The 25,276-nt window shown below is 39.7% G+C and overlaps 1 protein-coding gene across 1 annotated transcript; it reads left to right on the top strand.

Moving 5' to 3' along the window:
• Window positions 1-23: 23 nt before the first annotated feature.
• Window positions 24-21,319, top strand: LOC117656477 (uncharacterized). The gene is made up of 13 exons (XM_087885383.1): window positions 24-110; window positions 2,355-2,594; window positions 3,227-3,658; window positions 3,950-4,064; window positions 4,197-4,261; window positions 4,944-5,073; window positions 6,224-7,267; window positions 14,294-14,544; window positions 16,675-17,169; window positions 17,459-17,573; window positions 17,696-17,760; window positions 18,001-18,130; window positions 19,242-21,319. Exons 1-13 carry the CDS (start codon window positions 24-26, stop codon window positions 20,876-20,878), a joined length of 4,806 nt encoding a protein of 1,601 aa, XP_087741509.1. The 3' UTR covers window positions 20,879-21,319.
• Window positions 21,320-25,276: the final 3,957 nt, after the last annotated feature.

Here is a 25,276-nt window from a genome sequence, read left to right as displayed (position 1 = left end):
TCTTCCCCAAGAAGCAGAAGGAGATGCATCTCCCTGATGCATCTCTTCAAGACGACATTTTAAAAACTTTTATCCTCTATAGCAGAAATGAGAATGGGAACTTCTGGAGTGTGAGAATACGAAAAAATACACAGTAAACTCTTTCAGTCCACTTTGTAAAACAGACCAAATGAATCAGTATGAATGCAGAAGAAGGGACTTTTTTGTCTCTCATGTTGTGAAAGAATAATCACAGATTCTAATTCAAATTGAAGAAAATTTTATGACAAAGAATTCTTCTCTCACAAAAAGGAACCAGAATGACTAGAAGCCCCTGAAATGCATGTGCAAAAGACTTTCCAAGCATTAGGACCATATTTTGCCTTTCTGTTGTGAGGGCTAAGAAAATCTCTACGTTTAATGAAAATGAAAATGTATATCAATGGTTCTGTACACAACAGTTGCAGTCCCTCCTTCATCGGAGGTTTTTGTAGAGATGGGGAAAGTTGGACAAATCTCAAGAAAAGAATGAGACCTTCCAGTGTGAAGATCAAAGGTGGTGGGCTTCATGCAGCCAGTCAGGGTGCAAAATTCCTCACAGCAGCTCCAGTAATAGAATATTATGATTGAGGAGGGGAGAGTAAAGCCCCTTGACAAATACCTGTGGAGATTCACATTCACATAGGTCACGGTTTTTCCAAAAGGCAAGTGGACTTTCTTGAAAAGCTTTAGCTTCACATCCAAGAAGCATCTCTTGTTGTGAAGAAGCATCTTTAGTACCGAAGATGCTTCTTGAGTAAGCGAAACATCTTCAAGAAACTAGAAAGTCCAGTTCCCTTTTGAAAAAGTACCTTTGACAAATCTAGAGGAGGAAAAAGGGTTTTCATATGTAAACAGAGATAGAAATAGATATATAAAGTAAGATAGAAATAGTTGCTAACCTGTGGGTAATAGGAAGAGAGTAAAATAAGCAAGGCGCGGTTAGCATTAAATTTACAAGAAAGGAGTGGACATTTTTGTGCGTCTAATAAAAGTTTTTGTCTTGGGGGGGGATGCTGTGTTTGTATCTACCATAATGAGAAAAGCCCTAACAATTGCTTATTGGCAAAAATTGGGGGTAAGCATTTGGGTGGGGAAAAAATTTCTTAAGAGGCTCCTGCTGGGTTGAAGCTGTTTATTCAAATAGTACCTATGAATGATTCCATGTCAAAATGTAGGAAAAGCCTTATGAAGCCTTTCCTCCTGGGGAGGAAAGCTATGGCATATCTAAACAGCATGCTAAAAAGCAGAGACATCACCCTGCCAACAAAAGTGTGTATATTCAAGGCTATGGTTTTCCCAGTTGCAATGTATGGCTGTGAAAGTTGGACCATAAGAAAGGCTGAGTGCCAAAGAATTGAAGCCTTTGAACTCTGGTGCTGGAGAAGACTCCTGCAAGTCCCTTGGACTGCAAGGCGATCCAACCAGCCAGTCCTAGAGATCAGCCCTGCATGCTTTTTTGAAGGCCAGAACCTGAAGATGAAACTCAAATACTTTGGCTACCTAATGAGAAGGAAGGACTCACTGGAGAAGAGCCTAATGCTGGGAACGATGGAGGGCAAAAGGGGACGACAGAGAATGAGGTGGCTGGATGCAGTCAATGAAGCAGTTGGTGTGAGCTTAAATGGACTCCAGAGGATGGTAGAGGACAGGAAGGCTTGGAGGAACGTTGTCCATCGGGTTGCGACGGGTCAGCTTCACAACTAACAAGCCATGAATGATTCTATGTCAAAATGGAGAAAAGGCACCAATTCCTGTTTTCTGCCAGTTATTGTTCAATTTTTCTTTAGAGAAATGGAAATCAGAGTAGCAGTCATCCAAAATTAGACACCACTTTTCTTTTTATTCATGATCTGGACATATACTATCCTTGTCTTAAATTCTAGAAAGGTCTTAAGCTTCCTATTCGTTTTTCCCGTAGGTGCTTTGGATTCAACCCCTAAATAAAACATTTTTCCTCTTCTTTTTGCCCCCTCATGGTATTTTAATTTTATAGTCTCTTTTCCATAATCTGTTTCCATCATTTTGCAGTTCCCCCTTTTTTCTAGTCAGAGATGAGATGTCATTTCCACCACCATCACCAGGGCTTCATTTGTCTTCCAAGTAGCTTCATTGTGAGGTAAAATTTCTGGAACTTCCACAAGTTTCAGCTTTTCCCCATTATGGAATTGGTTTTCTTTTTCATCAGATTCATGTCCTTTGTCATCAGCAGCCCCTCATTGAGTCTTTCCAATTATTCTTAGGCACCCAGAGCCAAGAATTTGACAAATGCAGGTGTATATACAGAACTAGATAGAAATCTCCATTTTCTTGATTGCGTTTTCCTTGCAATCGAGGCACTTTGCGCAGAGTCCACCAGGGGGCGCTCTCAGACTCACGTGGGAACTGAGCATGCGCCCATCTCTTCGGCTGGAGTTCGTCGGGAAAGGCGTCTGCCCTTGCTGCCTCCTCCGTCCGCTGTGAGTGGGAGGCGCAGAGGCTGCCGGGAAGCCATTGCAGGGACGCCAATCCCGACGAGACCCCAGAGTAGCCTGAGTGGAGGTTCTGCCCGTGCAAAGGGGTCCCGCGGTGGAGGGGTGAGTGGTGAATGCCACGTTTTCCTCCGGGGTCCCATGTTCCCCTGCCGCCCTTTCCCATGCAGGTTCCATGGAGTTGGGGGGGGGGTGAAGCAAAGGAGAGAAATGGGGGTCCCCAGAAGGGGAGGGGGCGTTTCTCCCCATTTATTGGGGGAGTGGAGGCAGCCTCGAAGCCCCCCTGCTGGCTCTGGGTGCAAGGACGGATGTGCGAGGACTGGGACTGGGGTGATGCTTCCCAGCCTTTCCCTTCCCCACGACCGCAAAGGAAAAGAAGGGAGACCTTGCAGGTGTTTCTCCATCTTCTTTAAAGTCTGGGAGCTAAAATCCACACCTTTCAATTTGGCCGTGTTTGAAAAAGTGTGGATTAAGCTAAGAAGCGGGGAAATGTGTTTGTAGGATTTGCATCATTCATGAGATCACGTTAGTCTGTAAAATGGTTTATTCACTCGGGTGTTAATCCTACATATGTATTGGATTGTGGCTCGTTCATTCAGTTCCCAAAGGAATTTTGGGCTGAATGAGTAATGGGATTCTGCTGGTTCAAGTTTTACTGTACAGTAACATATTTTATGAATTGAAAGCTGTTTGGAGATGAACAAGATTCCTCAGACCTATTTGGATTGTCCTTACAGGACAGAGAAAGGATGCAGAAAGAAGCGTTAGGAAGTGAGGGACCTGGAAAAGGCCACTCACTCACTCAGCCTGACAGCTGTGGGAAGATCTGGGCAAGAACTGGGCAGAAGATTGTGGAGAAGGAAACCATTACCCCTTCAGAGATTCAGACATGCAGCTTCAGAAACATCCAATACCAGGAGGCTGAAGGTCCCCGAGGACTTTGCAGCCAACTCCACAACCTTTATAGTCAATGGCTGAGGTTAGAAAAGCACACTAAAACCCAAATGTTGGACCTGGTTGTTCTGGAGCAGCTCCTGGCCCTTCTTCCCCTGCCGATGAAGAGCTGGGTGCGGGAATGTGGAGCAGAGACCAGCTCCCAAGCGGTGGCCCTGGCAGAAGGCTTCCTCCTGAGTCAGAGAGAGGAGCAGAAGGAGCAAGTCGAATTGCAGGTGAGAGACCTTCATCTTGGAATTCCAGAAAGGAATAAAGAATGTGTTTGAATTCCTCACCCCTCCCTTCCATACTTCTCTGGTCTTCATAATATTTTAAGATGTTCCACTAGTTCTTGCAGGACATTGTTCCATTATCCGTTCTAGAGCATAGACTGGAAACAGCCATTCCTTTCTTGCACATTCTAGGCTCATTGATGGATATTGGGGCATTGAAGTTGTTTTTTGAGAACACGAATCTACTTCATGTTGTGTGATATATTTTTCTTTTCTCCTGCCTCCTATTTCAAGTCTGTCATTCTGCAGACCAGAGAACCTATAAGAAAGAGGAATCCATCAAATCCTCCTTGGGAGCGGTTTTCCAGGAGGGTCTATCATGAATCCGCAAGTCAGGACATCTCAGATGGTAATCAAAAGTCCACCCATTCCCAAAAGAGATTCCAGCTGTCTTACCTTCTGTATCTCTTCTCTTCTGTAGAGAAGAGTGCCTCCTGCAATTTTATTAATTATCCATTTAAAATTTCTGTCTCCTTCACAGGGAAGAACAAAACGAATTTGACTCCTTTTTATGGTGGTGCTGAAATTCTGGTTGAAGCTCCAAAAGTAAGAGAGGGATAATAAAAAATAAAATGTACACAATATGAGCGTTTGATGAATAGTGATCCTATAAGTAATTCCTTGACATGGAATTGTGCAAGGCTACTCAATAACTGAAAGAATCACATTGGCACATTTACAGTTTCTAAAACGCCTTGTTTACAACCAGTGATAAGAAAAATAATGGCATCAAGTTAAACGATAAAGCATACTGTTAAAATCCAAAGAGTGTGGCCAGATCGAGGCCTCTCAGCCTTTAAATCTAATACTCCGATTTGTGCCTGGAATTTTGGGTCAACAATCCACCTTTGGAAAGGATGAGAAAAGTCCTTTTCCAAGCAGGTTTTTCTTCTTCAACCATTGGGTGGGAGTACAAGGAGTGGATTCCTTGTAATCTGAGGAGCAGCAGAAACAGATCATGTGTGTCTTTGTCCATTGATGACACCCATGTAAATCCCTGGATGCCTCTCAAACAACTTTAATGAAGGTTTTGAGCATGGATTGTTCTGGGGACACCACAATCCTTTTATTTAAATGATAAAAAGACAGACAGACAGACAGACAGACACACACACACACACACACACACACACACACACACACTGGGCGGGCAGACAGACAAACCCCGAGAAAAAGTGGGATTGCTTTATTTCACTGCTGATTTTTTTATGGTTTTCTTCTTGTTCAGGAAGGTCTCGTGTCCTTTAAGGAGGTGGCTGTGTATTTCTCCGAAGAGGAGTGGTCTCAGCTGGATGCTGACCAAAAAGCACTGCATCGGGAAGTCATGCTGGAAAATCATAGGAACGTGGCCTCTTTGGGTGAGAATATACAGGAATTTTTATCAGAATAAAAACTACAAATTTTGAAAAGAAAATAAGATATGGTAATGTGATTAATGCATAAGAAAAAAGTATGATAGAATTAAAAAAAGAGAAAAGAGAAAATAATAGTTACAGTTCCCCCTCTTTTTAAGAGTACATAATTGTTTCCTCCTTTATCATTGAGAATTCTATCATCTTCAACCATGCCACCATTCTAATTATCGAATAGCCCTTCTAGTTTTTTGTTTGTAATACTCTCATATTCATATCATATTCAGAAAAAATCTTCTATGTCTGTTGATTAGTGCTAAAATAAAGTGTTCAGATTTCAGCTGAAGTTCTCTGTATCGCCGAATGCCTTTGAATCCAAAGTTTTCTAGCTTTTTTACAAGGCCACCAAAGCATTACAAAAGGATCCTTTATCTTGTCCACATTTCCAATAATAGTTTGAAGTACATTTATACACTTTTGAATATTATTCTGTTGATTTTCATATTCCTCTGTATATTTAGAGGTTTTAGCAATTACTTATTCATCTTTTCTACACAACTTGAGATTCAAATTCTGCTTTATGTTGTTGAACAATAGAGAACTATAGTTGAGAACTCTATGGTTTTTCCATTCTTGATTTCATTTGGTATTTCCACAGCTCAAGTTCTAATGCCTCTGTACATGTAATCGATTGTCTTTCCTTGCAGCTTTTTTTCTGCTGAAAGCCATTAGGATGTTTTGGGGCAGAGTCTGAATTTATATTTATTTATTTATTTTATTTTATTTCTATACCGCCCTACTCCCGAAGGACTCAGGGCGGTGCACAGCCAAACAATAAAATACATACATACAAAATTTAAAAGTGGAATTAAAATCAAATTAAATAGTTTTGGCCCAGACAAATTAAAACCCCAATCAATTTAAAACCAATTTTAAAATTTGAATATATAAAATACTAAAAAATATTAAAAAATTAAAAATCTTTTATAAAAGAGGGAGAAAATTAGGCCAGGCCCGCCTGGTGAAATAAAAAGGTCTTTAAGGCGTGGCGGAAGGTGCGCAGATCCGGGATCCTCCGTATCTCCGTATCTATTCAGTCTTCCTCTGCTTTGCTCTTTGTCCCTAACATTATTTGCATTTTTCTTTTCTTGTGAAGGTAATAATGGGGAGGAAGATGAAGATTCCAGAGAACTATTCAAAATGATCAGTCATGGATACAATATGAAGAACCCTACAATTCTAATAGAAGTAGAAAGCCATGAGAGAAACCAGTCAAATAATTGCAATCAGGAAAGTTCATCTTCTGCATCAACGAAAGCCTCCGTGACCGAACAAGGACAACTAAAAACAAAATATATTGGAAAATGTACAAAACTATTCATAAACAAATTAGATATAAATCAATACTATCAAACCCAAACCAATGGAGAAGATTATATAAGTAGAGACAATGGAAAAAATTACAAATGGACGCAGTCTCTTTCTCATAAAAATGGGTCCTGTACATCTCAAAAAAGAACCCACACAGGAGAAAAGCCACATAAGTGCATGCAGTGTGGAAAGAGTTTTAGTAGGAACAGTTACCTTAAATGTCACAAGAGGATCCACACAGGAGAGAAACCCTATAAATGCATGGAATGTGGAAAGAGTTTCACTTATAGAACTTCTCTTACTACGCATTCCCGGATCCATACAACAGAGAAGCCGTATAAATGCATGGAGTGTGGAAAGAGCTTTATTAAGAACTGTTATCTTATTTATCATAGTAGGATTCATACAGGGGAGAAGCCGTATAAATGCATGGAGTGTGGAAAATGCTTTATAGACTCTTGTCGTCTTATTGGCCATAAAAAGAGCCACACAGGGGAGAAGTATATATGTGTTGAATGTGGAAAGAGTTTTTCTACAAAGACATATCTCAAGACCCATGAAAGGATCCACACAGGGGAGAAGCCTTATAAATGCATGGAATGTGGAAAGAGTTTTTCTAGGAAGACGAATCTTAAGACCCACGAAAGAATCCACACAGGGGAGAAGCCTTATAAATGCATGGAATGTGGAAAAAGTTTTTCTAGGAAGACGTATCTTAATCACCATAAAAGGATCCACACAGGGGAGAAGCCTTATAAATGTATGCTCTGTGGAAAAGGTTTTCTGATAAACAGATATCTTAAGTACCATATAAGGACCCATACAATGTAGAAGCCATATAAATCTGTGAAATCAGAAAGAAGTTTCAAGGGGACCAATGGTGGTATTTCCATTCACGAATTAAATTTGGGTGAGAATATGTAAAAATTTTACCTTTTAGTTGTTGAAATATATGCATTTCCTAATTAGTGAATTAGGAAAGGGATTAATTGTGTTGTAATTAAGAACAGTGGATTTTTGTAGCTACTGTTGTGATTTAGGCTTCCTGAATCATTAAAATATACAAGTAGTCCCAAAAACCTCTTTTATTGCAACAGTTGTGAATTACGTTCATTCACAGCTGAGTCCCAATTAGTTGCAAAAAGTCCTTCGGGAGAAGTCCTTCGGGATAATCACCAACCTTTATCTCCCTTGACACGCTGCAAAAGTTCTACTTGGCAAAGGCACATGAAGTCCAGAATCAAACAGAGATGGTGACTGGGAACAGAATTAACATTGCTTTTCTGAAAAGGGCCCATGTGCCTTTGCTCCTCTTTTAAACCTTATGGGAGGGGCCAATCATCTCCAGGCCTTACTCCCGAGTTGTCCCTTTAGTTTTAACTGTTCTTGCCTTCTGGCAGCTCTGCGCATGCGCGCACTAGGAATAGGCTCCTCCTGTTCCTTTGCCTCTCTGATGTCTGACCCTGGAAGCTCCGGAGTCTGCATATAACTCCCAGATGGCCCTGGCCCCATCTCTGCCTCCGACGCAGAGCCCTCGTCCAGGCCTTCTCCAGACTTCAGGACTGGCCCATGTTCCTTCCCAGCCTCCTCACTGTCCGACTCTGCTGCCAGCTCCACAGGCTGCTGGCAGACCACAACAGCTACTTTCATTTGAAAGTCAGCAATGGCGTTTCAAATAAATAAGAGCATCTTTCTTCATGTTTATCCCATATTGGATCATAAGAAAGCCCAAATCCCCAAGAAAAGTTTAATTTTTGAGAGAAAACATAAACTTAGCTACTAAAATGTAATTCCAGGCATAGTATGGGAAAAGTATAAATCAGGAAAGACTTGCAGAAGTTACAGCTACGTATGAATTACCAAAGTACGAGTGATGCTAAAGAAGATACCTTATGAATAGAACAGTTTAAGTTACATAATGAATTGCAAGATGTTGAAACTGGAAACATCTTGGGATATTATGCTTAATTACAAGAATATTCAAAAAGGAAACATCTGGTGACAGTGTAACAGAGTGCCTAATCTATGCTGGATTTACAATCTCCACGGTGTATTCAGCATGGACTTCTCAGGCTTACCTGAGAATGTATCCCAGTATTGAGCTGGAAAATGTATCCCAGTATTATTTTTATTTTTTTTATTTAATTTGATTTATATGCCGCCCTTCTCCGAAGACTCAGGGCGGCTTACAATGTGCTCAGCAATAGCCTTCATCCTTTTGTATATTTATACAAAGTCAGCTTATTGCCCCCACAAACTGGGTCCTCATTTCACCTACCTTAGAAAGGATGGAAGGCTGAGTCAACCTTGAGCCTTGACGAGATTCGAACCCTGCAGTAATTGCAGGCAGCTGATCTTAATAAGCTTAATAACAGGGTGCCTTAAACCCCTGTACCACCAAGGCTCCAGTATTGAGCTGGAAAATGATTGTTCTAGGAGGGATGTGATCAGGCAAAACTTTTAAAAATCTTTTTTCCTTTATAGCAGAAATGAGAACGGGAACTCCTGGAGTGTGAGGATACGAAAAAAAATACACAATAAACTCTTTCAATCCACTATGTAAAACTGAGACCTAATGAATGCGTATGAATGTAGAAGAAGGGAACTTTTTGTCTCTCATGTTGTGAGAGAAGAATCACATAGATTCTAATTTGAATGGGGTGAAAGTTTTAGGATAAAGTATTCTTCTCTCACAAAAAGCCAGAATGACTAGAAGCCCCTGAAATGCATGTGCAAAAGACTTTCCAAGCATTAGGACCATATTTTGTCTTTCTGTGATCAGATCAGGGCTAAGAAAATCTCTACATTCAATGTAAATGAAAATTTATATCAATGGTTCTGTACACAACAGCTGCAGTCCCTCCTTCACCGAAGGTTTTTGTAGAGATGGGGAAAGCTGGACGAATCTCAAGAAAAGAATGAGACCTTACGGTGTGAAAATCCAGGGAAGAGCCCTTCATGCAGCTGGTCATGGTGCAGAATCCCCCAAAACAGCTCCAGTAATAGAGGATTATGATTGGGGAGGGGAGAGTAAAGTCCCTTGACAAATACCTGTGGAGGTCCTCATTCACACAGGTCATTTATTTATTTATTTTATTTGATTTCTATACCGCCCTACTCCCGAAGGACTCAGGGCAGTGAACAGCCAACAATAAAATAAAACATTTCGCTTCTCATCCAAGAAGCATCTGAGGATGCTTCTTCAAAACTGAAGATGCTCCTTGGCTAAGAAGCAAAACATCTTCAAGAAAATAGAAAGCCCAGTTGCCTTTTTAAAAAGTACCTTTGGCATTCCTTGGCAAATCTAGAGGAGCACAAGGGGTTTTCATATGTAAACAGAGAGAAAGAAGATAAAGAAATCTATATAGACAAAAATGAAAACCACTCACGCATTAATCACGAACCGTAAAGCCTACAAGCTTGAAACTTGCCACGTATGTTCCTCTTGGCTTCTAGGTGCTCACTAAGAAAGGATTTTTCAAAATGACCAGAGCATTACTATTTCCTATATTATTATTAACACGCACTGATGTTAAGGAGTTCTACTCCCCCTTCCCACCTCAAAAGAAATCTGTTCCAAATGCAAAACACAAGCAGGAGTTTCACTTTCAGTTTTACTTTCACAGCAGCAAGCAGCTTTACTACCCAACAGTTGAGCTAAGCCATATCCAGCCTCCTTGCTCACACAGCAAATACTGTTTGAGTTTTCAAACACCCCTCAACTCTCACACAATGACAGGATGCTAGCCAGATGAATACTGATGGATGCTGTGGGCTGGGACATTCTACTCCCCCTCTGTTCCAACTGCCAGTTGCATTCTATTAACACACTCTGATGCTATGGAGTTACACATTCTACATTGTTTCAGGTTGCAAGTGTCAATTTATCAAGCCCGAGCACATAGTTTCATAGTGAAGCATGGGCGTCCACCTAGTAGATATATAAAATAAGATAGAAATAGTTACTAACCTGTGGGTAATAGGAAGATTAAAATTAGCAAGGTGCGGTTAGCATTAAAATTACAAGTAGGAGTTTAAGTGTGTCTAATAAAGGTTTTTATGCGAAAAACAAATGCTGTCTTTGTATCTGTTTACCATAATCAGAAAAGCCCTAACAATTGTTTTTTGGCAAAAAGAATTAGGAAGGATTTGGGTGGGGGAGAAACATCTGCAATTTCAGAGGCTCCTGCTGGGCTGAATCTGTTTCTTCAAACAGTACCCACGGATGATTCTACGTCAAGATGGAGAAAAGGCACCAATTCCAGTTTTCTGCCAGTTATTCTCCAATTTTTCATTAGAGAAATAGAAATCATAGAGTAGCAGTCATCCAAAATTAGACACCAATTGTACTTTTCTTTTTATTCATGATTTGGAGATAACCATATCCTTGCCTTAAATTCTAGAAAGGTCTTAAGTATTTCCTGTGGATGCTTTGGATTCAACCCCTAAATAAAACATTTTTCCTCCTCTTTTTGCCCCCTCATGGTATTTTAATTTTTTTAATAAAGTTTTTTATTATTTTTTAAAAAGCAAACATTTAAAACTTCAATCAGCCCTCGCGTGTGACATCTCGGTGTTGAATTCCTCAGTTCATTTTATTCTTGTTCCAACAGTTTCTTCTGTCTTAGTTGTCTTCAAAATCATTGTACAAATTCATTACTATAGTCATATTCTTACTATCAGGTTTTTTATACATATTTATAAAATTAATCATATCTTTTTTGCAACCAAGAAGTTTTAAGTTTTCTGATTCTTCTCTATTTTTAATCAATAAAGTTAATCGATTCATTTCAGTGCGATCTAAGATCTTTCTTATTACTTCATCTTCTGAAGGTATTTTTTCCAATTTCCAATTTTGAGCATAGACCTTCTCCAACACGTAGGCCAGCGGCCATAGGAGTGAATGTGGCCTCAGGGTTAGCCTGAACAAAAGTCTGTTGAACTGACCCCACTGTGGCCCTGTTTTGAGATTCTGTATTCATAGGCTTAGCAGCCATAGACAAACTTTGATTTTCTGATGGCAAATCCGCCTGTTGCCAAATCATTGCTTCCTCATCTATGTCAGGATATATTATTTTTTCAGTAGTCTGAGGTAAAATCACCTCCTGAACCTCTCTTTGAGGTATAGCTTGAGCTGCCATTCTGGCTCTATTGAACTGTTTTTCAAGAGCATTATGTCTGCGTAAATCATCTCTGGAAGGTTTGTCCCCTTGCCTGGACATAGGTTGCTCAGACATACCCCTGGTCCTGGCTCTGCCCTTCTTAGATTTATTAGGCTTAGGGGATGGTACCCTAGGAGGAGAATCCTCCTGATCTAAGTCTGATGAAATATTTACCTCTGCCATTGTTTATAAAATAATTAAAATAATTAAAATAACCAAAAATTTTATACTTTCCTTTGAGAGTAGTTTTCAGGAGGTCACACAATGCCAGACAGCGTCTGTAAATGACTCCTCACAATTGCTGTTAATAGTCCACCAACGACTTAGATGAAAAGCTGCCCTTGACCGCTCTAAGCAATAGGCGGGTAGGCGCTAACAGATCAGATCAAATAGAAGCGCGAGATCGGAACATCGGATTATACATTACATGTATAATCAAATAAATATATTCCTTTTTAATTTTGTCAGGTAGGGTACCCAATAGAAACAACTCTGGTTTGAATTCAATACGTATTTGTGTCATTTCTTCCAGCCAGATTTTAATTTTATTCCAATTTTTTTGCTTCAGGGCATGCCCACCACATATGATAATAAGATCCTGGTAGTTGGTGACATTTCCAACATTTCGCTGATTTATCTTTGAACATTTTTGCTAACTTCTCCAGTGGCATATGCCATCTATAAAACATTTTGTATTGGTTTTCTTTATATGCGGTGGACATCATTAATTTATAATTCCTTTCCCATAGTTGTTGCCATTTTTCAAGATCAATTGAATGTCCAAAATTTCTTCCCCAAGCTATTGTTTTTCACCTGTTCCTCCTCCAACTCAATATATGACAAAAAGTTATAAAAAATTTTTATTACATTTTCTTCCGTTCCTGAGTATCCTATCTAACTCAGTCTTTTTGATATAGAAACCATGTAATTTAGCATCTTTTTCATATCTTGTCCTTATCTGCACATACATATACCAATCTATCCCAATCCCCTGTTCTTCCAGTTCTCGTTTCTCTTTTAATTCCCCCTTATCTGTTAACAAGTCCTTGTATCTAACAATATTTCCAAAATTAAAAACATTTGGGTGTATTAGAGCTTCCATCATTGATAACCATATTGGTATTTTCACATAGTATTTATCTCTAACCTTTTCCCAAACCAATAGCAATGCATTTCTTATATAATGTCTATGAAAATAGGTATGTATCTTATTTCTATCATACCACAAAAAGGCATGCCAACCCAATTGCAATTAAAACGGTATTTTAATTTTATATTCTCTTTTCCATAATCTGTTTCCATCATTTTGTAGTTCCCCCTTTTTTCCAGTCACAGATGATATGTCATTCCCAGCCCCTGCTTCATTTGTCCTCCAAGTAGCTGTAGAATCTCCGTAGAGGTTTCCCCCGAAAGGGTTCGAATTTCCCAGCTGGGAAAGCGTCGCAGGCACGATGAGCCGATTAACGAGTGAAGCGAGCTGCGTGAAAACAGGATTCTCTTTATTTCGTTTCAGGAAGACGGATCCTCCTACAATCCCCACTTTATTGTAGGAGGGGAACACCACCAAGACAGTGCCAGGGCCAATAAGACATAATAAAACCTCATAGTACAGGATCAACTCAGGAAGGAAAAGGCCACAGGCATAGGAAAATGACCTTCCCAAAATAGAACACATAAGCATCAGGGCCATTTAGGAACAAAGAGGACCCAGGGAAATGACACACACAAAAGACCCAGGACATGCCAGGAAAGAAACTATCCAAAGAGCAGAGCAAAACAAAAGGAATGGCAGAGGATTAGCTAAGGAAAAGATTTAATCAATAGCCCAAGCAATCTGATAAGAGTCAAGGGGGGGGGAGGGTTAGGGCTTACCTGATAACAACATGATCAGCTTAAGGCAAGGAGCAAATAATAAGAGCAAAAGGAAGCAAAAGAACAGGAAGCCAGATAACCAAGACACCACCCAGTTTCAAGTGGGAAGAACTATAATAAGAAAACACAGGGCCATCCATAAACACACACACACAAAAGGGAGACCCACAAAAGTAACAAAAGAAACAAAGAATTTCCTTTGTACAGAAAAGTATAAAAATGTACGCTTACCTTGTAAGGATGTCAGCTCACCCAGGAACGCTGGTTTGTGCACTTGCCGGATCCGTCTTCCTGAAACGAAATAAAGAGAATCCTGTTTTCACGCAGCTCGCTTCACTCGTTAATTGGGTCGTCGTAACTGCGATGCTTTCCTAGCCGGGAAATTCGAACCCTTTTGGTGGAAACCTTTACGGAGATTCTACATAGCCTCATTGTGAGGTAAAATTTCTGGAACTTCAGTCCAGTCCAGTCCTATTCTATTACAATTCTATTCCTATTCCTATTTGATTATTCCCATTCCCATTTCCAATTCTATTCCTATTCCTATTCCTATTCTTGATGAATGTATTTTATTCTCCTCATGTACTCTGAGAGCATATGCACCAAAGACAAATTCCTTGTGTGTGCAAGGAATTGACTTGGTCAATGAAGAATTCACTTCACTTCACTTCACTTCACTTCACTTCACTTCACTTCACTTCACTTCACTTCACTTCACTTCTATTCTATTCTATTCTATTCTATTCTATTCTATTCTATTCTATTCTATTCTATTCTATTCCCATTCCCTCCAAATACTTTCCTCTTTCCCGCCCTTTCAGGGTATCCTGGCACTTTGCTCAGAGCCCACCAAGGGGCGCTGTCCAACACACGTAGGAACGGAGCATGCGCCGACCTCTTCGCCTGGAGTTCGTCGGGAGAGGCGGCTGCCCTTTCTGCCTCCTCCGTCCGCTGTGAGTGGGGTGCGGAGAGGCTGCCGGGGAGCCTTTGCGGAAACACCGATCCCGACGAGGGACTCCCGAGTTGCGTGAGTGGCGGCTCTGCCCGTGCAAAGGGGCCCCTTGCTGGAGGGGTGAGTGGAGACGGCTCAAGTCTTCCTGCGGGGTCGGAGTCCGTGGTCCCATGTTCCCCTGCCGCCCTTTCCCATGCAGGTTCCATGGAGTTGGGGGGGGGAGCAAAGGAGAGAAATGGGGGTCGCCAGAAGGGGAGGGGGCGTTTCTCCCCATTTATTGGGGGAGTGGAGGCAGCCTCGAAGCCCCCCTGCTGGCTCTGGGTGCAAGGACGGATGTGCGAGGACTGGGACTGGGGTGCTCTTTCCCATCCTTTCCCCACGACCGCAAAGGAAAAGAAGGGAGACCTTGCAGGGGCGACGGAGCTGCAAAAGTGGGGCTGAGGCGCAGCATTCGCACCGTGTGCCCGATGAGGCCGGTGTTTCTCCATCTTCTTTAAAGTCTGGGAGTTAAAATCCACACCTTTCAATTTGGCCGTGTTTGAAAAAGTGTGGATTAAGCTAAGAAGCAGGAAAGATGTTTGTAGGAGTTGCATCATTTAGGAGATCATGTTAGTCTGTAAAATGGTTTATTCATTCGGGTGTTAATCCTACATATGTATTGGATGGTGGCTTGTTCATTCAGTTCCCAAAGGGATTTTGGGCTGGATGATTAATGGGATTCTGCTGCTTCAAGTTTTACTGTATAGTAAATTCAAATGTTGATTTATTTCCTTATGAAATCGGTAACTAATAAGATTCTCTACTTTTTTTCCTGACATTAGTGGTTTGATAAAATTTTCTTCTGGTTATTTTTTCTTTGGAGATGGATTCTCGCTTGTTAACTTAGTCCCCCTTTTTCCTGCTTTCTTTGCTTTTCCGTTTTGCATATATAAGTTGTAAATCCTTTGTGCTTTTTCTGGAGACAAAGAATGAACTAAGGTCAAATCCTCCAGGCTTAAGAGGATGGGTGAAAAACCATTTTAAGGTTTATTCTTTCAAGCCTTGTTTCATGTGAACTTTGCCCATACAGTTGGTTAACCAGTTTGGAGGTCAGGGCAGATTGTGTGAAGCAGCCTTCATGTTTTATGATGACCAAAAAAGCAAAAATAGAAAATGAGCATCATAAGCATTTCATTTGATGTGAAGTCAACCTTCATGGCATCGTTAGAATGTTGTTCCTTCCTAGGATCATTTCACTTAGTAGTATTCCATCTTTTTCCTTTTTTTCATTGAGACCCCTGAAAAAAGGTAATTTTTTTCTTTCTTGGGATAAGCCATTTTTGAAACTTGGAATTTCCTCCTTATCTCTTCTTCATGGCTCCATTTACTTACAAACATACCAACTTTAAGACAAGAATGAGGAACATCCTTAATGAATGTCTAATACCTAAATGCCTCAATATGAAGGACAAGAAACACATGAAAAATTCTGTTTTCCATTCCGGTTTCTTAAGCTCCTTGAGTTTCGGCATCTTGTGTGAACCTTAAGTGTAAGAATAGAATAGATAGAATAGAATTCTTTATTGGCCAAGTGTGATTGGACACACAAGGAATTTGTCTTGGTGCATATGCTTTCGGAGTACATAAAAGATACATTGGTCAAGTATCATAAGGTGCAACACAATGATATTCATAGGGACCAAGTAAGCAATCAAATCATATTAGGAAACAGTCAATATAAATCTTAAGGATACAAGCAACAAGGTTACAGTCATACAATTATAAGTGGGAGGAGGTGGGTGAGAGGAACGATGATAAGGTTAATAGTAATGCAGACTTAGTAAATAATTTGATATTGTTGAGGGAATTATTTGGTAAATAATAAGGTAAATACAGATCTTAAATTTGAAAAAAGGCTAGCCTCCCCTTCCGGGGGGAGGGAGAGAAAATAATCCAAAAATGAAACATTTGTTTTATATTCCAAATTCTGGATGAAAAGTACGACCATATTTTGCACCACACTTCATGTACAGACAGACTTCAGAAGATTTGTTTGTGCAATGTTTGTGTAAGACTCCCTTCCATGAGGATGAATGTTGTTCGGGAGTTAAGTCCACAACCTTCTCATTCTTTCAATTTATTTTCTTTTCCATCTCAGTTGCAGAAACTAGACTCATCACAACAACCTTCCTAACAACAAAAGGTACACTTGGGAGAAGATTCTGGATAGCTTTTGTAATCAATCCTGCAGCTCCAGGAATCGTCCTATGAATTGAAAGGTCCACATTTGGAGATCCACAAGATTCCTCAGAACTATCTGGAATTTCCTTACCGGACAGAGAAAGAATGCAGAAAGAAGTGTTAGGAAGTGAGGGAACTGGAAAAGGCCCCTTAGCTGTTCACCCTGGCAGCTGTGGGTTGATCTGGCCAAGAACTGGGCAGAAGATCCTGGAGAAGGAAACCATCATCCGTTCAGAGATTCAGACATGCAGCTTCAGAAACATCCAATACCAGGAAGCGGGAGGTCCCCGAGGACTTTGCAGCCAACTCCACAACTTTTATAGTCAATGGCTGAGATTAGAAAAGCACACTAAAACTCAAATGTTGGACCTGGTGGTTCTGGAGCAGCTCCTGGCCCTTCTGCCCCTGCCAATGAAGAGCTGGGTGCGGGAGTGTGGAGCAGAGACCAGCTCCCAAGCGGTGGCCCTGGCGGAAGGCTTCCTCCTGAGTCAGGCAGAGGAACAGAAGGAGGAAGTCGAATTGCAGGTGAGAGACCTTCATCTTGGAAGTCCAGAAGGGAATAAAGAATGTTTGAATTCCTCACCCCTCCCTTCCATACTTCTCTGGTCTTCATAATATTTTAAGATGTTCCACTAGTTCTTGCAGGACATTGTTCCATTATCCATTCTAGAGCATAGACTGGAAAGAGCCGTTCCTTTCTTGCACATTCTACGCTCATTGATGGATACTGGGGCATTGAAGCTGTTTTTTGAGAACAAGATTCCAGTTCATGTTATGTGATGCATTTTTCTTTTCTCCTCCCTCCTATTTCAAGTCTTTCACGCTGCAGACCAGAGAACCTATGAGAAAGAGGAATCCATCAAATCCCCCTCGGGAGCTGTTTTCCAGAAGGGTCTATCATGAATCCGCAAGCGAGGACATCTCAGATGGTAATCAAAAGTCCACCCATTCCCAAGAGAGATTCCAGCTGTCTTACCTTCTGTATCTCTTCTGTAGAATGCCTCTTGTAATTTTATTAATTATCCATTTAAAATTTCTGTCTTCCTCACAGGGAAAAACAAAATGAATTTGACTCCTTTTTATGGTGGTGCTGAAATTCTGATTGAAGCTCCAAAAGTAAGAGAGGGATAATACAACAAACACACACACACACACACACACACACACACACACACACACTTCTACAACCACTGGGTGGGTTGTGCTAGGTGTGATTTCCATGGCCGATATCAGTTGATTCTCCAGATGCTGAAAGTCTTGATGCATGGAGATAGACAGACAGACAGACAGACCCAGACATAGAGTGGGATTGCTTCCTTTCACTGCTGATTTTTCTTCTGTTTCCTTCACATGCAGGAAGGTCTTGTGTCCTTTAAGGAGGTGGCTGTGTATTTCTCCGAAGAGGAGTGGTCTCAGCTGGATGCTGACCAAAAAGCACTGTATCGGGAAGTCATGCTGGAAAATCATAGGAACGTGGCCTCTTTGGGTGAGAATATACAAGAATTTTTATCAGAATAAAAAGTACAAATTTTGAAAAGAAAATAAAGATAGTGTAATGTGATTAATGAATAAGAAAAAAGTATGATAAAATTAAAAAAGGAGAAAAGACCAAAGTACGGTAATAGTTATATTCCTCCCCCCCTCTTTTTAAGGTTACATCATTGTTTCCTCCTTTACATAATTCATCCTTTCTAATCTTTAAACATAAATTTGATTACAAGGTCATTTTTTCTTTCTTTCAGCCAAAGGTCCATCAGGGTTTCCAATCACTAATAAATATAGATGCTATCTTTTCCCTGATCAGAGTCAATTTAGTCATCATGGAGAATTCTATCATCTTCTTCAACCATTCCACCATTCTAGTTAATGTAGAACCCTTCTAGTTTTTTATGTATAATAGTCCAACTACAGTTGTCATACTCAGAAACAATCTTCTATGACTGTTGATTATTGCCAACATAAACTGTTCTGATTTCAATTGGATATTTATTTTAAATTCTCTGTATCAGTGAATGTCTGAATCCAAAGTTTTCTAGCTTTTTTACAAGGCCACCAAAGCACTACAAAAGGATCCTTTATCTTGTCCACATTTCCAATAATAGTTTGAGGTACATTTACACACTTTCGATATTTTTCTGTTGATTTTCATATCCTCTGTATATTTAGAGGTCTTAGCAATTATATATTTTCTATACAACTGAGATTCAAATTCGGTTTTATGTTGTTGAATCCTATAGTTCTCTTTATCTACCTATAATGTTTCTGATAATATGAGAACTATGTTCTCATATTTCTGAGCAACTCCCACTTCTTATAAAAACCGCAGCAGAATGCAAAATTGAATTTCAAATTGAGAAACCAAATCTTTTCATTTCCTTTGAAATTTGGAGCATTTGATATTTAATCAATGGATATTCCCTTGGCATAGAAACCTAGATGTATCTTCCAAAATTTTAATCAAGCAAGTCCAGATCAAATACTTGAAGAGTTTCTCTGCAACTAAGAAGATTGAAGCTGTTTGTTTTTCTTTATATTCCATCTTCCTCTACTTTGCTCTTCTTTCCTAAAGTTATTTTGTTTTATTTTTTCTTATGAAGGTAATAATGGGGAGGAAGATGAAGATTCCAGGGAACTATTCCAAATGATCAGTCGTTCATACAGTATGAAGAACCCTACAGTTCTAATGGAAGTAGAAAGCCATGAAAGAAACTACTCAAATAATTGGAATCAGGAAAGTTCACCTTCTATTCAAGCAGCAATGAAAGCCTCTGTGGCCCAGCAAGGAAAAATAAAAAAGAAATATATTGGAAAATGTATGGAAGTATTCATAAACAAATTAGATGTAGAGAAACGCCATCAAACCCAAATCAAAGGAGATAATATATGTAGAGACAATGGAAAAAACTATAAATGGACCCTGTCTCTTCCTCATAAAAATGGGCCCTGTGTATCTCAAAAAAGGACCCATGTAGGAGGGAAGACACATGAATCCATGGAGTGTGGAAAGAGCTTTATTAAGAACAGTCAACTTATTTACCATAAAAGGATCCATGACGCAAAGAAAAGATATAAATGCATGGAGTGTGGTAAAGGTTTTGCTGAAAACGGTAAACTTACATATCATAAAAGGATCCACACAGGGGAGAAGCCCTATAAATGCATGGAATGCGGAAAGAGTTTTTCCACAAAGACGTATCTTAAGACCCATGAAACGATCCACACAGGGGAGAATCCTTATGAATGCATTGAATGTGGAAAGAGTTTTTCTACAAAGTCATATCTTAACACCCATGAAAGGATCCACACAGGGAAGAATCCTTACAAATGCATGGAATGTGGAAAGAGTTTTTCTACGAAGGCGTATCTTAAGACTCATGAAAGGATTCACACAGGGGAGAATCCTTATAAATGCACGGAATGTGGAAAGAGTTTTTCTACGAAGGCGTATCTTAAGACTCATGGAAGGATTCACACAGGGGAGAATCCTTACAAATGCATGGAATGTGGAAAGAGTTTTTCCACAAAGACGTATCTTAAGACCCATGAAACGATCCACACAGGGGAGAATCCTTATACATGCATGAAATGTGGAAAGAGTTTTTCTGCGAAGATGTATCTTAACACACATGAAAAGATCCACACAGGAGAGAATCCTTATAGATGCATGGAATGTGGAAAGAGTTTCTCTACGAAGACGAATCTTAAGACTCATGAAAGGATCCACACAGGAGAGAAGCCCTATAAATGCATGGAATGTGGAAAGAGTTTTTCTACAAAGACATATCTTAAGACCCATGAAAGGATCCACACAGGAGAGAAGCCCTATAAATGCATGGAATGTGGAAAGAGCTTCTCTCACGGTAGCGACCTTACTTGCCATAAAAAGATCCACACAGGGGAGAGGCCACATACATGCATGGAGTGTGGAAAGAGCTTTATTAAGAACTGTGAGCTTGTTTACCATAGTAGGATCCATACAGGGGAGAAGCCGTATAAATGCATGGAGTGTGGAAAATCCTTTACTGGCTGTAGTAATCTTATTACTCATAAAAAGACCCACACAGGGGAGAAGTATAAATGTATGGAATGTGGAAAGAGGTTTTCTACAAAGACGTATCTTAATATCCATAAAAGGATCCACACAGGGGATGGGCGTTATACATGTATGGTGTGTGGAAAAAGTTTTATTACGAGCAGTAATCTTAACTCACATAAACGGACCCACACAGTGTAGAAGCCATATCAGTCTTTGGAATAAGGAAAAAAACTTCAGCAGGATGAATGAAATGATAGGTTTAGTTGTTGAAACATGTGCATTTCCTAATTACGTTTACTGAATTAGAATTTTTTTTCAGCCTGATCTTCACAACTGGAAGCCAAGAGACATGAATTTGTTAATGGAAACCAAAGACTAAGCATGTGGTGGTTTAATTATGAATAGTGGATTTTGTAACCACTGTCATTTGAAGGTCAGCAATGCCATTTCACATGAATAAGAGAACATCTTTCTTTCTTCACGTTTATTGCATTTTCGATTGGATCATAATAAAGCCTAAACCCCCAATAAAAATTTAACTTTTGAGAGCAAGCACAATTCAAGGCATTATACGGGGAAGCTATAAATCAGGAAAGACTTATAGGAGTTATAGCTAAATATAAATTATCAAAGAACAAATGATGCTAAAAAATATACCTTATGAATAGAACAGTTTAAGTAGCAAATCTTTTGCAGTTAAGCTTGTATACCTGTCGTTATTGTATAGCTGTCGAATTGCAAGATGTTGAAACTGGAAATGTCTTGGGATATTGTGCTAAATTACAAGAACATTCAAAAGGGAGATTTCTGGTGACAGTGTAACAGATTGCCTAACCTATACTGGATTTACAATCACCATGGTGTATTCAGTTTGGACAAGGGGCTCATCTGAGAATGTATCCCAGTATTGAGCTGGATAATGATTGTTCTAGGAGGGATGTGATCAGGCAGCTATTTAATAGATGTTTCTTCCATAATAAGCAAAAGGAGATGCATGTCCCTGATGCGTCTCTTCAAGACAAAACTTTTTAAAATCTTATTTCCTCTCTAGGAGAAATGAGAACGGGAACTTCTGGAGTGTGAGGATACAAAAAAGTACACTGTAAACTCTTTCCAGTCCAGATGCTTCATCCAAGAAGCATCTGAGGATGCTTCTTCAAAACTGAAGAGCTCCTTGTCTAAGAAGCGAAACATCTTCAAGAAAATAGAAAGTCCAGTTGCCTTTTGAAAAAGTACCTTTGGCATTCCTTGGCAAATCTAGAGGAGCAAAAAGGGTTTTCATATGTAAACATAGAGAAAGGAGATAGAGATAGAAATAGATAGGTCAAGTAAGATAGAAATAGTTACTAATCTGTGGGTAATAGATTAAAATTAGCAAGGGGCGGTTAGCATTAATATAACTAGGAGTTTAAGTGTGTCTAATAAAGTTTTTTATGCAAAAAACAAACTCTGTCTTTGTATCTGTTTACCATAATCAGAAAAGCCCTAACAATTGTTTATTGGCCAAAAAAAAAATAGGAAGGATTTGGGTGGGGGAGAAACATCTGCGTTTCAGAGGCTCCTCCTGGGCTGAAGCTGTTTCTTCAAACAGTACCCACGGATGATTCTACGTCAAGATGGAGAAAAGGCACCAATTCCAGTTTTCTGCCAGTTATTCTCCAATTTTTCATTAGAGAAATGGAAATCAGAGTAGCAGTCATCCGAAATTAGAAACCAATTGTACTTTTCTTTTTATTTATGATTTGGAGATACCATATCCTTGCCTTAAATTCTAGAAAGGTCTTTAAGTTTCCTATTCATATTTCCTGTGGGTGCTTTGGATTCAATCCCTAAATAAAACATCTTTCCTCTTCTTTTTGCCCCCTCATGATATTTTAATTTTTTTAAATAAAGTTTTTTATTATTTTTTAAAAAACAAACATACATTTAAAACATCAATCAGCCCTCCCGTATGACATCTCTGTGTGGAATTCTTCAGTTCATTTTATTCTTCTTGTTCCAACAGTTTCTTCTGTCTTAGTTGTCTTCAAAATCACTGTACAAATTCATTACTATAATCATATTCTTACTCAGGTTTTTTATACATATTTATAAAATTAATCATTTATATCTCTTGCAACCAAGAATAAAAACAATTCCATATTTTTAAGTATTCTGATTCTTCCTTATTTTTAATCAATAAAGTTAATAGATTTATTTCAGCGCAATCTATAATCTTTCTTATTACTTCATCTTCTGAAGGTATTTTCTCTTATTTCCAATTTTGACCATAGAGAATTTTTGCAGCTGTTATTAGATGTATAATCAAATAAATATATTCCTGTTCTGTCTCCGTCTCTCACACACACACAAACAGTCAGCTAGGAGTTAATAAAACCAGCCGTCAGGAATTCCTTTGAAATAACAGAATTGGCAGCAACCCAGTAGCTGCCTGCCAAAAACTTTACTCACAAAGGGAGGTTTTTCTCCGTCCGATAAACCAAAATAAGTCCACAAAGCCAAATAATTGTCAAGTCCAGTCCATAATAAATCCAAGGAGGAGATATAATGAAGTTCCAGAAATGCAGTATGACTTGCTAGCTTTTCAGTTTTGTCCGTCACAAGGCCTGAATGGCCACCACACCCCCTTTTATCCCCTGTGGGGTATGGTCCAGTGACTCAGCTTAATCTCTGGAACGCCTCCTCCTCTGCTGCGCGCGCTTGTCTTTCCGACACTGTCGGGGATCCAGCCAAGACTCATCTCCGTCGCTGTCTAACTGCGGCTGCTTGGAAGTGCCTGGCTCCTGGCCTATCTCTTGGCCTTCGGAGGACACCTGAGGCATTGCCAGAGAGGAGGGTCCTGGAGAGGGAGGCCTTGCCAGCTCCTCTCTTTTACTTTCGGAGTCTTCTCCCTCTGATAAGACGGGCTTGGGGGTCGAAGTCACAACAATTCCTTTTTAATTTTGTCAGGTAGGATACCCAATAAAAACAACCCTGGTTTGAATTCAATACGTATTTGTATCATTTCTTCCAGCCAGATTTTAATTTTATTCCAATATTTTTTGCTTCAGGGCATGCCCACCACATAGTTGGTGACATTTCCAACATTTAGCTGATTTATCTTTGAACATTTTTGCTAACTTCTCCAGTGGCATATGCCATCATTAAAACATTTTGTATTGGTTTTCTTTATATGCGGTGGACATCGTTAATTTATAATTCCTTTCCCATAGTTGTTGCCATTTTTCAAGATCAATTGAATGTCCAAAATTTCTTCCCCAAGCTATCATTGTTTCTTTCACCTGTTCCTCCTCCAACTCAATATATGACAAAAAGTTATAAAAAATTTTTATTACATTTTCTTCCGTTCCTGAGTATCCTATCTAACTCAGTCTTTTCAATATAGAAACCATGTAATTTTGCATCCTTTTCATATCTTGTCCTTATTTGCATATACATATACCAATCTATCCCAATCCCCTGTTCTTCTAGTTCTCCTTTCTCTTTTAATTCCCCCTTATCTGTTAACAAGTCCTTGTATCTAACAATATTTCCAAAATTAAAAACATTTGGGTGTATTAAAGCTTCCATCATTGATAACCATGTTGGTATTTTCACATAGTATTTATCTCTAACCTTTTCCCAAACCAATAGCAATGCATTTCTTATATAATGTCTATGAAAATATGTATGTATCTTATTTCTACCATACCACAAAAAGTCATCCCAGCCCAATTGCAATTAAAATGGTATTTTAATTTTATATTCTCTTTTCCATAATCTGTTTCCATCATTTTGCAGTTCCCCCTTTTTTCCAGTCACAGATGATATGTCATTCCCAGCCCCCGCTTCATTTGTCCTCCAAGTAGCCTCATTGTGAGGTAAAATTTCTGGAACTTCCACAAGTTTCAGCTTTTCCCCATTATGGAATTGGTTTTCTTGTTCATCAGAATCATTTCTTTTGTCATAAGCAGCCCCTCACTGAGTCTTTCCAATTATTCTTAGGCACCCAGAGCCAAGAATTTGACAAATGCAGGTGTATATACAGAACTAGGGAACAAACACAGGATAGAAATTTCCATTTTCTTGTGTCTTCCCTCCCTGTGTCCCGTCAGCCCCATCGTCCTCCCGTTCAGGCTGGAGTTTGCAACAACCGCAAGATACAAATTGTGCTTCCCAGAGAGCCTCCTTTTCCTCATCTTCTGACCGCTTGCCCGTTTCGGACAGGATTTGACTCCGTTTGAGGCCACCCACCAATTTCCGAACACTTCAGTTCAACTGTTCTTGAGGGAAGCGAGTACAAATCCTCGAGAGAGATTTTTCTCCATCTCCACAGATGATTCCGGACAGGAAGGAGAGGAAGATGGAGAGACTGCTGCCTCTGGAGATGCCGCTTTTCTCGGGCAGGAACCTTTCCTCCTACTCCCATGCCAATCATCCCTTCCCCTCCACTTGGAAATTGGAATCTAACTAATCGAAGAGAGAAGCAACCTGAAAGTAAGGAGAAACTTCCTAACAGTGAGGACAATTAACCAGTGGATTAGCTTGCCTGCAGTAATTGTGGGCGCTCCATCACTGGAGGTTTTTAAAAAGAGTCGGGATAGTCACTCATCTGAA

The sequence above is a fragment of the Pantherophis guttatus genome, chromosome 2 (assembly GCF_059756535.1).
Source record: "Pantherophis guttatus breed Tessera chromosome 2, ASM5975653v1, whole genome shotgun sequence".
Classification (NCBI taxonomy): Eukaryota; Metazoa; Chordata; class Lepidosauria; order Squamata; family Colubridae; genus Pantherophis; species Pantherophis guttatus.
This window is presented reverse-complemented; position numbering and strand designations above follow the sequence as displayed.

Bases quoted from the DNA above. Each gene is read 5' to 3' on its own strand.
- LOC117656477 (XM_087885383.1), top strand. From the start codon at position 24: ATGCATCTCCCTGATGCATCTCTTCAAGACGACATTTTAAAAACTTTT. The intron at 4,065-4,196 runs GTAATCAAAAGT...TCTCCTTCACAG, and splicing joins AAGTCAGGACATCTCAGATG to GGAAGAACAAAACGAATTTG. The intron at 18,131-19,241 runs GTGAGAATATAC...TTTCTTATGAAG, and splicing joins TAGGAACGTGGCCTCTTTGG to GTAATAATGGGGAGGAAGAT.